General features: G+C 42.1%; 1 protein-coding gene across 1 annotated transcript in view; it reads left to right on the forward strand.

Moving 5' to 3' along the window:
• The first annotated feature begins 10,319 nt into the window (after positions 1 to 10,319).
• Positions 10,320 to 14,876, forward strand: part of VSIG10 (V-set and immunoglobulin domain containing 10) — a 35,646-nt gene continuing 31,089 nt past the window's right edge. The window contains exon 1 of the mRNA XM_074296684.1: positions 10,320 to 10,728. Within this exon, the coding sequence (XP_074152785.1) occupies positions 10,644 to 10,728 (85 nt within the window). The 5' untranslated portion in view covers positions 10,320 to 10,643. The remainder of the gene's footprint in view (positions 10,729 to 14,876) is intronic.

Here is a 14,876-nt window from a genome sequence, read left to right on the forward strand (position 1 = left end):
TGTCTCTGTCTCTCTCCATCTCTCTGTATTTTCTCTGTATCTGTCTTTCTTTTTATTTTTAACTTACTTTTTCTTGAAGGTTTTTAACTTCATTAGGGTGGGAGATCTAGGTTTTCTTCAACTTGATTTTTATGGAAATGTTTTGTATAACTTCACATGTGGTTTTCTTAATTGGGGTGGGGCTAAGGGAGAAAATCTGAAACTCCAAAATCTTAACAAATGTAAAAAAAAATTGTTTTGATTGTAATTGTGGGGAAATATACTCAATTAATTAATTTACTTAAAAAAAGAAATATAGAAAGGAACCAGACAATCAAGGGTTTTTAAAGCCAAACAGCAGATAATAGAAAACAGAGAATGTCAAGTCTGGGAAGAGTTTAGAACAGGGGATGTCAGGGCTGGGAGGGGGGTTAGAACAAGGGTTAGAAGAGCTGGGAAGGGTCTTAGAACAGAGAAGATGAGAGCTGAGAAGAGATGAGGCTGGCCCTATTAACTATATTACCTTAGTGACCCAGACATCTCTCAGAGGGTCTAATGGCAGTAGCAGATGCAGAACTAAATAAGTCCAGGAAGTTTCCTCTCTGAGAATTCTGAGCACCAATGAAATCACATCCTGTAACAACTACAATAACAAAAAGTCTGTCATCCCTACTCACAGGATTGTTATGAGGCTCAAATAAGATGGCTTCAAGCACTTTGACAAACTTAATATTATAATTTATATTAAAAAAAGAGTCATATTGGGATATGTGGTGGGGTGAGGGGCAAAGGGAGACAGGGCTTAGGGTTATTTGATTAGGGAATCTTGAGAAAAATGTGTCTTTCCAGACTTTAAGCATCTCCTCGCCCTTGCACCAGGGTCAGAAATATGGAACCAGAGGAGCAAAAGAAATGGGTTTGCATATGGATGGAGCAGTGGGTAGAACAATAGACTCATTGACAGGAAAACCTGAATTCCAATGTTGCCTCAGATACCTACTAGGTGGGTGACCCTGAGGAAGCTATCCTCTTAATCTTAGTTCTTCATCTGTAAAATGGGAATAATAGCACTTATTTCACAGTACTATGAGGATCAAATAAATTAATACAGATAAAAGCATTTTAATAAATGTTAGATATTGTTATTGACATCCTCATATAGAGAGCTAAAGGCCAATTCATCATCTAGTCCAAGGGGAGAGTCAAGGACCTCTTTGACAGCTTGATGAAGTTCCTCAACTCCTTCTTTGAGTGTTTTTATATATACAAAATAAAATACAAAAGATTGAAAAAAAACCCAATTCTATTGAAATGGTTAGGAAATTGTTTTTTTAATTAGATCTCCTTGTTAAGAACTTTTCATTCTAATCCAGTTCTCTTATTTTCCAGATGAAACTCGGAGAGATTAAAGCACTTGTCTGAAGTCACGATGAATGAGTGATAGATTTTGGACAAGAATCCAGATCAGAAAATTAATGTAGAATCATAGATTAAAAGCTGGATGTGACTTAGAGATCATAGAGTCCAACCCCCTTCTTTTACAGATGAGGAAACTGAGGTCCAGAAAAAGGAAATGACATCTACAATGCTACAGCTAATAACTGTCAGAGTCAAGAATTACATCAAATGGTGCAGTACCCAGAGCACTGGAACTGGAGTCAGGAGGATCTAGGTTCAAATCTAGCCTCAGCCACTTAGTTGTATGACCTTGTGTATGACCTGTTTGCCTCAGTTTTCCCATCTGTAAAATGAATTGGAAAGGAAATGGCAATCCATTACAGTATCTTTTCCAAGAAACCCCTAAAGGGGGTCACAAAGAATAGTACATGATTGGAAAACAATGGAACAATATTGATGAAACATGCTACTCACCTCCTGATAAAGAGAAAAAAATATTCAAAATGCAGAATGAGACACACTCACTTATTATTTTATTCTCGGCCAGTGTGGAAATTTTCTTTGCATGTAACAAGGGAGTTGTTTCATTCCCAATGGCGTGGGGAATGGGAAGGAAAGAGGACAGATTATTGTTCATAGAAAAAAATTAATTCTAAATAAACAGATAAATAAATGAACTGTACCCCCCAACCCAGTATAGTGCTCTGCATAGAGTAGATGCTTCATAAATATTTGATGTTTTTTAATTGTCCAAGGATTCTTTCTTCCTCCCCATTCCCCTCTCCCTTTACCTCTCTAGGGGATTCTAGGCTATCTCATTTCCATCATTCATAGCCTATGGGGAATTTATTCTGGAATTCTACAAACTTGTAGCTTCTAATGAGAATGACTTTCCTTTGTTCTAGGCTTTTATTTTGAATCCTAGGAATGTCGGGGCTGGGGGGGGGGCGGCTTAAATAAGAAAATATCCTCTAAAGGAGGGACCTTAGAACAGAGGTGATCCATCTAGGAGGGAACTTAGAGACTTAAAACCAGAACTGTCCTTATTACCCATGTAGCAGCCCATTTCTCTTATGTTATAGAGGAGGAATCTGAGACCTAGAGAAATTATTTTCTGAAGGTCACATAGTAAGTGAATCATTCATTATAAGGGCTGATCTTCCTATTACAGGTAGAATCAATAGAACCTCCACTATGGATTTAGAGGCAAGAGGAATGTTAGTCATCTAGTCCAGCCTCCAATTTTCATAAAGGAAGAACTAAAGTTGACAACTTAAGCCACACAGCTACTGATTTTTTAAAAATAGTAATAGCTTTTTATTTATTAAATACACATAAAGATAGTTTTCAAAGCTACTGATTGAGGTAGAATTTGAATCCAAGTTTTCTGGATTTCTAAATCTGGCTGCCTATCCCCAGTCATTTACCTGGGACTCAGCAGGTACTGAATGAATATTTGCTGAATGAGTTCCATTTCCCAATGACACCCAGGGTGGACCAAATTCCCTGCCCTGAGTATTCTGCCTGCAAAATCCTGAGCTCCACCACCAGACCTTCAATTTGGTGAGGGGGAGATTAAGAAAAGATCAATGTGTGAATTATAAGAATCAGAAAAGGCTTTTGTGGCTTCTGGTTCTTCTAATTGTTCAATGATTTCTAACTCTTCATGACCCCATTTGGAGTTTTCTTGGGAAAGATACTGGAGCAGTTGGCTATTTCCTTCTCCAGCTCATTTTACAGATGAGGAAACTGAGGCAAACAAGGTGAAGTGACTTGTTCAGGATCACACAGCAATAAATCTGAGACTGGATTTGAACTCATAAAGAAGAGCCTTCTTAACCACAAACCACCAAGCTACCTCAATTCCTCTTCTACTTCTACTCCCTTTCCTCTGGTTTCCCCTATTATATGAGATAAATTTCCCTTTTCCTCCTACTTTTCCATTCCCCTGCTTTTCCATTCTTTTAAGATCAGGAAGACAAAACAGAACTATTCCCGTTCTTTCTGTCTGATATTATACCTAAGTCCTCTTTGCAGATGATATGATGGTATACTTAGAGAACCCTAGAGAATCAACTAAAAAACTACCAGAAACAATTCACAGCTTTAGCAAAGTTGCAGGATACAAAATAAATTCACAGAAATCATCAGCACTTTTGTATGATATAACTAAGTCAAGAGGGATACCATATTCTTGGGGCATGCCACAATATAAATGAACTGGGCATGCAACTAAAAAAGCTAGAAAAAAGAACAAATTAAAAATCCCCAATTTAATACCAAATTAGAAATGAATTAATAGAGATTAATTAAATTTAAAATAAGAAAACTGTTGAACGAACATAAATGCTCTACTGAGCAACATTGAAAGTTAACTTACTATAATTCAACAAACTCACTAAGAAATTTTAATTAGGATGTGGAATATAGATAAGCCACTAACATCAGAATGGTGGCATATTATTGTTGAGCCAATATAGACACTACTAGCCTAGATTGTATGTAATAAATTAATATGCATTAGTGTACATTTATGCATCTTTTTCCTTGTTTTGAAGCATTGTAGCTACTGTTTAAAATTAAAAAAAACTGATGAAAAGAGATAGATGAGTTATTTCCCCACATTAAAATGAATGTAAGCCGTTTATCTTTGTTTAGTTTTTTTATCATTGTTTTTTCAGTTTTACATTTTTATGTTTCTTTTAACTCTTGTATTTGAATTTCCCATTTCTCTGCAGCTCTGGTCTTTTCATTAGAAATGCTTGGAAGTTTGCTATTTTATTAAGAGTCTACTTTTTCCCATTTGGATTACATTCAGTTTGGCTGTAAGCCTGGATCCTGTGCTTTCTGGAATATCACATTCCAAGATTTCTGTTCCTTTATAGTAATGGCTGTTAAATTGTATGTAATTTCTACTGTGGCTCCTCAGTTCTTGAATTCTTTTACTTTTTTTCTGACTGTTTGCAGTACTTTTTCTTTGACCTAGAACCTCTGAATTTGGACTAAAATGTTCCTAGGAGTTTTCATTTGGGGATTTCTTTCAGGACGTAACTGGTAGATTCAATTTCTACTTTGCTCTCTGGTTCTAAGAGATATGGATAATTTTCTTTTAAGATTTCTTGAAAAAGGATGTCTAGACTCTATTTTTTTTTGCTTCTTTGTTTTGTGGCTTTTTAGAAAGCCTGTTTTTCCTTTTTAATCTATTTTCTAGGCCAGTTTTTGTTTTTTGTTTTTGGGGATTTTTTTTTTTTTTTGGTCATGAGATAGCATACATTTTTTTTTCTATTTCTTTGGTCTTTGCACTTAAAAAAAATCTCTTTGTCAGTTCATGAAGTCATTTGGGGCCATTCTAATTTTCAGGGAATTTGTTGCTTGAGCCAGGTTTTATACCTCTTGGGTCAAATTGCAAATTCATGTTTGAATTCTTTCTTCTATAACTTTTGTTTCTTTTCCATTTTTCTCTCTTTAGTGCTCTTATTCCACTTACAAAAACATATAAAATTCTTTCTGTCTCAAAACTGTAGCGAGCTGTCGTCTCTAGAAGCTGCCGGATCACTCTCTGGGAAGAGATCTGCTGTGTCGTCTACTCAAATCTCTCCGACAGATTCTTCTTCCTGTAACGAACCGTTGTCTCCAGGCAGTTGCTGTTAACTCTTGTCCAAAGAAGTGACTTCCCTTCCTGCAGAGAGCCCCGTCAAGCCTGATGCAATTCAGAGTCTTCTCCTTGAATCCTGGCTCTGAATCTCCTCCAGCTCTTATCCTTCTCTAGGCAGACTCACTTTCCAGGCCCACTGTTGCTTTTTATCCTCCCAGAGAATGGGCGTGGGATAATGCAAGGGCTTCTGGGAAGAACCACTTCAGCCAATGGGCTTGCTCCTTCTATCAAGTCAACCTGAGTTCTCACCTTGTAATTGTCCAACCTGAATTCTCACCTTGTCACTATCCAGACAACCTCAGTTCTCACTTAGTAATCCTAACACAAAACATTTAAAACTCTTTATCTTTTTAAAAAAAACTCACTTGATCTCTTCCAGGGATTCTAACTGGGCCCATACTATGTTTTTTTTTTTTTTTTCTTTCCTTAGGCTTTGCTTATAGATGTTTTGGAGTTATTCTCTTTGTGTCCTGAGTGTTTCTTTTACAAGACCTTTTTAAACTGGAGTTCTTTGTTTTGTTTGCTCATTTTTTTTCCAGCCTGTTTGATGTTAGATCTGAACTCTGCACATCCGGAGGGAAGGTCTGGGCTGGTACTCCTTTCTCGGGGGTATTGTTATTCCCGGCTCTCAGGGGCAGTTCAATCTGTGGACCACAAGCTTTCAGTAGTTACCAAAGTGGACTGATCCAGGGCACAGTCAGCTTGCTTTCCCTTCTTATCTGAGCTCTTCAAGTTCCTGGTTTTGGCTCCAGTTAACAGTAGATTGCTGATGAATCATCAGCAAACTGGAACGTTCTCTTGATTTGGAGTCCCAGAATTGTATTCTTTCTTTGGTCTAGAATTTCTGCCCTGGTTATTCCTCTACAGGCCCCTGATTATTCCTCTACAGGCCCCTGATTAGGCTAGAAGCTGGAACTTTGATTCTGTTCTACTCCAGAGATCTGAGCCACGCCACATCTTCTTGCTTCTGTACAGGCTAGAACTGGGACAGCTCCCTACCTAAGAATCCCTATTCTGCCCAGAATCTGTGACCCAAAAGTGGGATAATAAGCAACAAAGCTTCCTACTGGCGCTTGATTCCACAACCCAGATTAGGTCATACTCTTGTATGAGCCTGGGAACTCATATTAGCTTTGGACACAGTCCTTGGGTGCAAGAATGTTCTGTAGTGCTCTCCAGGGCAGAATTCTTGCTCATTTTGTACAGATTTCTTTATCTCCCTGTGTCAACCTGGACTGGGAAATGATTCATTGTGACCTATTTTGTTAAATATTTTCCAATTACATGTAAATTTTTTTAAAATAGTAATTTAAAAAATGTTGAGTCCCAAATTGTTTTCTTTCTTCTCACTCCTCCCTTACCCCTTGAGAAGGCAAGCAATATGATAGTGATCATATTTGTGGTCATGCAAAAAATATTTCCATATTAGCCATGATGCATATACACACACACAATAAAGTAAAAAAAAAGTGTGCTTTAATCTGCACTGTTAAAGTTCATTTTTCTTACTGGAAGTTAATGGCATTTTTCTTTATTTTTTTAATTATTACAGCTTTTTATTTACAAGACATATGCACAGGTAATTTTTCAACACTGACCCTTGCAAAACCTTCTGTTCCAACTTTCCCCTCCTTCCTCCCATTCCCTCCCCTAGATGGCATTTTTCATCATGTGTCCTTAGGAATTATCATGAATCATTGTCTTGATCAGAATATCTCAGACTTTCACAAATGATCATCATTACAATATTATATTTCTATTCTCCTAGTTCTGTCCATTTCACTTTGCATAAGTTCATAGAAGACTTCCCAGATTTTTCTGAAACCATCTTGTTTGTCATTCCTTATTTGTTGTTCTTGTTCAGTTATTTCAGTCATGGATGACTCTTTAGGACCCCATTTGGACAAAGATATTGGAGCAGTTTTCCATTTCCTTCTCCAGCTCATTTTTCAGATGAGAAATTAAGTCAAACAGGGTTAAATGATTTGCCCAGGGTCACACAGCTAGTAAATATCTGAGGTCAGATTTGAACTCAGAAAGATAAGTATTCCTGATTCCAAGTCCAGTGCTCTAACCACTGCACAGCCTAGCTGCCTTCCATTTCTTATAGCACAGTAATGTTCTCTCACAATCATATATCATAATTTATCCGGCCATTCCCAATTGATGGACATCCCCTTGATATCCAATTTTTTTGCCATTACAAAAAAGACCTATTGTTAATATTTTGTGCAAATAAGTCCCTTTCCCTTTAAAAAAATCTCTTTGACAGTGGTATTGCTGGCCCCTTGGACAAAGTTCCTAATTATTTTCAAGCCGTTGATCAGTTCACAACTCCACCAATAGTATATTAGTGTCCCAGTGTTTTCACAACCCCTCCTGCATTGGTCAATTTTCTTTTCTGTCATATTAGCCAATCTGATAGGTGGTAATTCAGAGGTTTTTTAAATTTGCATTTCTTCAATCAGTATTGACTTAAAGCATTTTTATGTGATTATTGATAGTCTTGCTATCTTCTTCTGAAAACTGCCTTTTCACTTCCTTTGACCACTTATTAATTGGAGAATGACTTGGGAATTTTTGTATGAATTTGATTCAGTTCTTTATATATTTGAAAAATAAGGCTTTTATCAGAGAGACTTGATTTAAATTTCTTGGATTTCCAACCAGGATTTGCCCTGGTGCACTTTCTAGATAGATCTGTTTGGAGAAATTTGTTGCCAAGGAGAGGAGATTGGGAAGGTTTGTACTGCTACATAGTTGTTTTGCTTTCCTTGAAAGTAAACCATAAACACAATACTATACCTTCCTTCCTGGATCTTCTGGTCTAGAAAAAGCATAAGATACAAATGTAAAAAATTATAAAAAGATAATTGCATTAAAGAAGTGTGGAATAGAGTATTGAATGAAGGCTAAGTCTTATCAACCTTGAGGAAGGAATGATGTTTAATCTGGCTATAAATTTGGGTAGGCTTTGACTGGGCAGTAGATAGAGAGCCAAACCTGGAATCAGGAAGATTTAGTTTAAATCTGGCTTCAGATACTCACTAACTGTGTGATCCCCAGTAAGTTACTTCACCTCCGTTTGCCTTACTCTACTAGAGGAAGAAATGGCAAAACACCCAGTATCCTTGCCAAGAAAATCCCACAGTGCGTTCCACAGGATCATGAATAGTCAGATACAACTGAACAAGGGATTCAATAGGTAAAAATGAGGTGAATTGAATCTACCTACAGGAAGAAGAGAAAGGGAGAAGGAAAAAAAAGAAAGGAGGGAAGGAAGAGAGGGAGGAGAAAGAAGAAAAGAAAAGAAGGAAGAAGAGGAAGAGAGGGAGAGAAAATGAAGAGAAGAATGGAGAGAGGAAGGAAAGAAAGAAAAAAAGGAGAGAGGGAAGGAAGGAGGGAGAGAGAGGGGGAAGGAGAAAGAAAAGGAAAAGAAATGAAGGGGAAAAAGAAGAGAGGAAAGAAGAAATGGAGATAAAGAGAAGGAAGGAAGGAAACAAAGAAGAAGGGAAAGGAGAGAGGGAAGCTGGAAGGAAGGAAGGAAGGAAGGAAGGAAGGAAGGAAGGAAGGAAGGAAGGAAGGAAGGAAGGAAGGAAGGAAGGAAGGAAGGAAGGAAGGAAGGAAGAAGGAAGGAAGGAAGAAGGAAGGAAGAAGAAAGGAAGGAAGAAGAAAGGAAGGAAGAAGGAAGGAAGGAAGAAGGAAGGAAGGAAGAAGGAAGGAAGGAAGGAAGAAGGAAGGAAGAAGGAAGGAAGGAAGGAAGGAAGGAAGGAAGGAAGGAAGGAAGGAAGGAAGGAAGGAAGGAAGGAAGGAAGGAAGGAAGGAAGGAAGGAAGGAAGGAAGGAAGGAAGGAAGGAAGGAAGGAAGGAAGGAAGGAAGGAAGGAAGGAAGGAAGGAAGGAAGGAAGGAAGGAAGGAAGGAAGGAAGGAAGGAAGGAAGGAAGGAAGGAAGGAAGGAAGGAAGGAAGGAAGGAAGGAAGGAAGGAAGGAAGGAAGGAAGGAAGGAAGGAGGAGAAGGGAGGGAGGGAGGGAGGGAGGGAGGAAGGAAGGAAGGAAGGGAAGAATCAATGCTTGTTAACTTTCTTTGGAAAGTTGGTCCTTTAGGGCAGGGATCCCCACCTATGTGCCTAGCATAGTAGCTGGCATTTACTAAGTACTTAAAATTTGGTCAGAGGGTTCGAAGTTCCCGGAGATTGTATTAAGTATCTGAGGTCGTATTTGAATTCGGGTCCTCGTAATTCCAGGTTTGGTGCTCTATCTACTGCGCCATCTAGCTGTCCCGAGATCTGCTAATAATGGAATTGTAAACTCCTTGAGTTTAGGGATCCTACTATTACATTCAAATAACAAAAAGCCTGGCCCGTAGTGGGCACTCAAGGTGTTTTTGTTTTCTGACTTTTCCTTTCAACAATAATAACAGCTGATTTTTTAAAAATTCAGCTTTAAAAGGGCTCTAAAAAATATACATAATTTTATTCCTTTTCCACAAGCTGGTGAGAGAAGGTACCATTAGCATCCCCATTTGACTTCCCGGGCTCACACTCATTAGGCTCCTGTCAGAAGAGACTGAGTTTCGGATAGGCTCTAAGGCCCTCCTGGGAGTCTCTACCTCTACACCCACCAGCCCCCGGGGCTCCTTTTCCAGGCACTTCAGTCCTGGATGCCGGGATGCTAGAGCACCTGTCCTGTGTTTTCTCTGATTTCCCACAAAGTCCCCGCTGCCGCGGGGGGCCGGATGTTTCTGCCCCGCCTCTGAAATCACCTTTATGTTTTGTTTGCACACAGTCGTTTGCATAGTTGTCACCTCGGTTAGAACGGGAGGCTGGGTAAGGGCGGGGGCCGAGGTTTTTGGCTGTCCTGGTTATCCGGCGCTCAGGACGCGCTAGGCACGTAGTAGGCACTTTATAAATTCCTGTGGACACACTAATTTTACTTCAGACTCCGCCCCCAGAAGAAACAGGAGCTCGGAAAGTCGGCTCCGAGTGGGCAGATTGGCAAGCTGGCAGGACCTTTACTCTGCTTCCCTGAAACGGGGTGCGCCCCGGCTGCCAGCCTCCCTCCTGGGATCAGAGATCAGCTTGCTCTGGGCGGGTCCAGGGCAGGGCTGGAAGCCTGGAGAAAAACCGGGAGGAGAAGGAGGGGAGAGGGAGGAGAGGGGGAGCGGAGGCGGGCCTGCCCGCCGGGCCCCGCCTCTCCCGGGGCTGGCTCGGCTCCTAACTGGCCCGGGGCGAGGCTTGTCCGGCTGGTGCCGCCTCCCGGGCCTGCCCCCCACAGCTAGAAGAGGAAGTTGGGATAAGTAGGGCTCGGAGCATCTCGGCGGAGGGAGGCGGGAGGCCCGGGACCGACGGATGGACACGGCGAGCGGCCAGCCCGCGGCGGCGCGGCGCGGTCTGTGGGCCAGTGAGTGAGCGGGCGCGCGGAGAGGCCCTGGGGGCGAGGCTCCCGGGCCGGGCGGGGGCAATCCCGAGCCTCCTGGGAAGTCCCACGGCTCCGCCCTCAGCATCTTGGCAGAGCCCCGGGCGCGGGTGCAAGTCCGTGCCAAGAGCGGCCGGAGCGCCGCGCTCCCCGGGACCGGCCTCGGGACCCCAGCCCCCGGCGCCGAAGAGCTCGAGATGATGGGAGGCGGGGCGCTCCCACCTCTCCCCCTCCTCCTCCTGCTGCTCTGCGGGCGGTCGTCCCCGAGCCGCGTCCCTCCAGGTACCGGGGGTCACGGAGGGAGAGGGGGAGGGGAGGCGGGCACGCTTTTTCACAAGGAGCTCCGCGCTCGCGGGGCAGGAAGGGCCGAGCTTCCCAAACCCTGCTCGGGCAAGGCCAGGAAGGGCCAGGGCTGACCCCCTGCCGCTGCCCCTCTCCCCGGCTTCCTGTCCTCGCCGCGCTTCCAGTAGTTTCTTTCGAGAGCTGCCAGCTCCGCGGCCGCAGAGTCCCGGGGGACTTGGGGCTCCGACGGTGCCGGCCCCCTCCCCCCAGAAGAGGAATTCCGTCCTTCCCCCCCCGCCCCCCATCCTGCTGGGTTTCCGGAGGGTGACAGCCAGGGGTGTGGGCTCTGCTGCGCTGGAAAGTGGCCATCCTGGGACAGCGCAGCGGCCGCGCGGGTACTACGCGGCGGAGCGTTCCTGCTTCCTCTCCCACGGCCTGGTTACGGTCCCAGGGAGACGCGTGGATTTCCAGACACGCCCCCCTGACTCACCTCTGCGCCCCTCCCCCACCCCCACCTCCGCGCTTCGGGTCTGTGGACTCTTAGTCCCGATTCTTCTGGAAGTTTTTTAATTCCCAGATTCAGATCAGACCCGGAAGGGACGCTGGAGGTCATCTAGAGCTGGGCTTCTTAAACCTTTCCCACACTCGACTCCTTTTAGCCCCGAGAAACTAACAGGGGACATAGGTATATAAATCAATCATTTATTAATAATTAACCACAATTGCGCGACCCCCACATTCAGTTACGAGGTCTTCACTGTCTAGAAACCTGGGATTTAGTCCAATCCCCGGATTGTACGGATGAGGAAACTGAGGCCAGAGTAGGAAATGACAGTCTGACTCCAACATTACTTTCCCTTCATCTGGAAGTTTTAAAATAGAGTATTTTTCCTCCTGGAGATGAGTTTTACAGTCAAGTTAAAACCAAGCCCAACTTTTAATAATACATAAAGTTATAGAGAGGAAGCTGGGAGGCAGGGGGGGGGGAGGGTCAGAGAGGGGGAAAAAAACAAAAAAAGCTCTCTCTTCCCCCGGTTCCATAACCGTCACCTACCCAGAATTTACCCTCCCAGAGTCATTTGCCTCTGAGCACCTGTTTATCGGCTGCCAGCCCCAGATTCCCACTCTGGAAGATGGGATGGAAATACTCATGCTCTGCAAGCCACAAAGTACTCTGGAGATGGGTTGTTAGAGTGAGTTTCACAGTGCTTTTCTAACTAGCAGGTGACTGGACAAATCATTTCTCTCAGGGCCTCAGTTTCCTCATCAGTAAATTGAAATTGAACTCAATTTCCTCTAAGTGCTCTTCTAGTTCTCAGAATGTGATGGTAAATTTCTCATGTGTATTGCCCTCATTAAAAAAAAAATGAAATTAACTAACAGGTGAATTGTTTTCCATATGAAGGCACACAGCTGCCAAGTGTTTGAACTAAGATTTGAATCCGGATCTCCTCTGACTCTCAAAGATCACCATACCAGTTGTCTCTTTTTTAAAAAATCTATTTAAATTGGCAAAAAAAGGAGAATAAAATCTATTTAAATTGGCGAGAGAGAGAGAGAGAGAGAGAGAGAGAGAGAGAGAGAGAGAGAGAGAGAGAGAGAGAGAGAGAGAGAGAATAAAAAAATAATTAAAAACAGCTAGGTGGTGCAGTGGGTAGAAAAATGGCCCCCAAGTCAGGAGGACCTGAGTTCAAATGTCACCTCAGCTATGTGACCCTGGGCAAGTCACTTAACCCCAATTGCCTCAGCAAAAATAAAGATTTTTAAAAATGTTCTTTCTTTAACATTCATTTAAAAATTGTTGAGTTCTGCATTCTCTCTCCTGCTTGCCTCTCCCCCACCCTCGCTGAGAAAGCAAAGAATATGATATCACTTACATGCCCAACAGCCTCGATCAAAATGGCAATAACTCCTCTTGGGGGCATTAGGAGGAGAGAGATGAAAACTGAGCCTCAGGAAGCCTGGTTCGGTAGGTTGATCCTGATGTAGAATATTCAGTTCAGTTCAAGAAGCATTTATTAAGGGCTGCTGAATGGTACATTGAATAGAGCACTAGACCTGAAATCAGGAAGACTGATCTTTCTGAATTCAAATCTGGCCTCAGACACTAGCCGTGTGACCCTGGGCAAGTCACTTTATCCTGCTTGCCTCAGTTTCCTCATCTGTAAAATGAAGGAAATGGCCAACCACTCCAGTATTTCTATCCAGAAAATTTCAGATGGGGTCATGGAGAGTTGGATGGGAGCTGTCATAAGGGCGCACACATATATGTAATTATGTATTTAATAAACATGCACGTATATAGCTACATGTAAGAACTTTTTAATCCTTTACAGATATATATATGTATATATATAGTAGTACTTTATATAATACTCTATAAATGCTAGCTGCTAGTATTATTATCATTATTATTATTATTATTGTATCTTGCTCTGTTACTAGCTGCTCAGTAAGCTGGTAAACTGACTCTATGATTCTTTGGGAGAACGCATTTTGGAGGCAAGTCCTGATTCTGGGACTTCTCACCAGAACTGCCAGCCTGAGTCTGTCTGGTTTCTATGACCCTAGAACTGGACAGTATCTTCTAGGTCATCTAGATGGACTTAGGATCATACCTCTGAAACCACAAGGGCTTTAGAGGCTAACTAATCAAACCTCTTTATTTTTTAATAGAGAAGGAAACTGAGGCACAGAGAAGTTAATGAATTTTTGTCAAGGTCACACATGAAATCATACATTTAGAGCTAGAGGACCTCAGAGACCATCTATTTTGACAAAAGGGGAGACTGAGGCCCAGGAGATTAATTTCTCTCCCAAGGTCACACAGCTAATGACAGCAGTCCTTCTGACTCCCCATCCAGTACAGTTTCCACCTTATCATGATCTTTCCTACCCTGGTCACCTCTGAGAATTCCCTCCTGGCTTTAATGCCACTGTGTCCTATCAGTTTAGGGATCACCGTGATTAAAGTCTTAATGTCTCTCTTTGTGTCTCTCTGCTTAAAGCAGAGGTTATTCTAGGTACCTAGAGAACCTCCCAGGAGGTTCTAGCTTCAGGGCACTTGATAAAGAGTTCTTAACCTCCTTGCGTGTCCTGGACTCTTTGGGCAGCAAGAAGTCCGCTGAAGACTCCTGACCCCTTCGGAATTGTATCTGTAAATGCACAAAATGAAATACACAGGATTATAAGGGACACACTGCACCATCCAGCTGCCCTTCAGTCTATACAGTAGCTACTTAATAAATGCTTATTGAATGGACTTTAATGGACTGAATCACTTTCAACCTTCAAGACTGGGCTTTAATTAAAAAAAAAAATTTAGTTTACAGGCCTCTAGTTAACGGGACTTGTCCAATTGTTTCAGTTTACAGATAAAACAACTGAGGCTAGAGAGACTAGAAAGAACTTGAATTCTAGGAATTGGGTACTCCGATTCCAGAGTCAGAGGTCTTTCCTTTGCATTGTATCTGCCCTTAAGGGAAGACACTGTTTTCTTTTTTATCTCTACATACCCAGTGTTTAGCCTAAATGCCTGACATTCAGTAGTTGCTTAATAATTGCATTAATTAATAAATTAGATTGGGTTGACATGGCCTGAAAGGTCCTATCCTGCCAAACTGGAGAGATTTTTGAGTGTGATTATGCTGAGGCCCATCCTAGCACTGAGCAAAGAGGTTCATTACCCGGAGACTGACCCTTAGAAAAAAACAAAATAAATGAAAATAAAATAAACACCCCCCTTTTTATTCCCTTCCTTTTTTGGCCACAGAAATTTAAGATTACCTACAAGAGTGGAGGGATTTTCATCTGCATGCAATTTTTTCACAAACCTCAGTCAAATTGATATTCCTAAAACTTTGTTTTGACCGTGTTTCTCTCATGCTCAGTAAATTCCCATGGCTCCCTATTGTCAATTTATAGGATAAAGTGCCAACTCCTTTGGTTGGTATTTGAAGCCTTGCACAATCTGGCTGCATTCTCCTGTTCCAGACTGATTATTATATTGCTTCCCTCCATGCTAATGTCCACTGAGCCACCTAGCTGCCCCTCTTTACCAGTTTCTATTCCATTCATTCTGTGGATATTTTGCAAAGCTCAAAGCACTATAGTAATGAATTCATCCCTGACAAGTAATGTAATAAATA

This window comes from Sminthopsis crassicaudata, chromosome 1 (assembly GCF_048593235.1).
Source record: "Sminthopsis crassicaudata isolate SCR6 chromosome 1, ASM4859323v1, whole genome shotgun sequence".
NCBI lineage: Eukaryota > Metazoa > Chordata > Mammalia > Dasyuromorphia > Dasyuridae > Sminthopsis > Sminthopsis crassicaudata.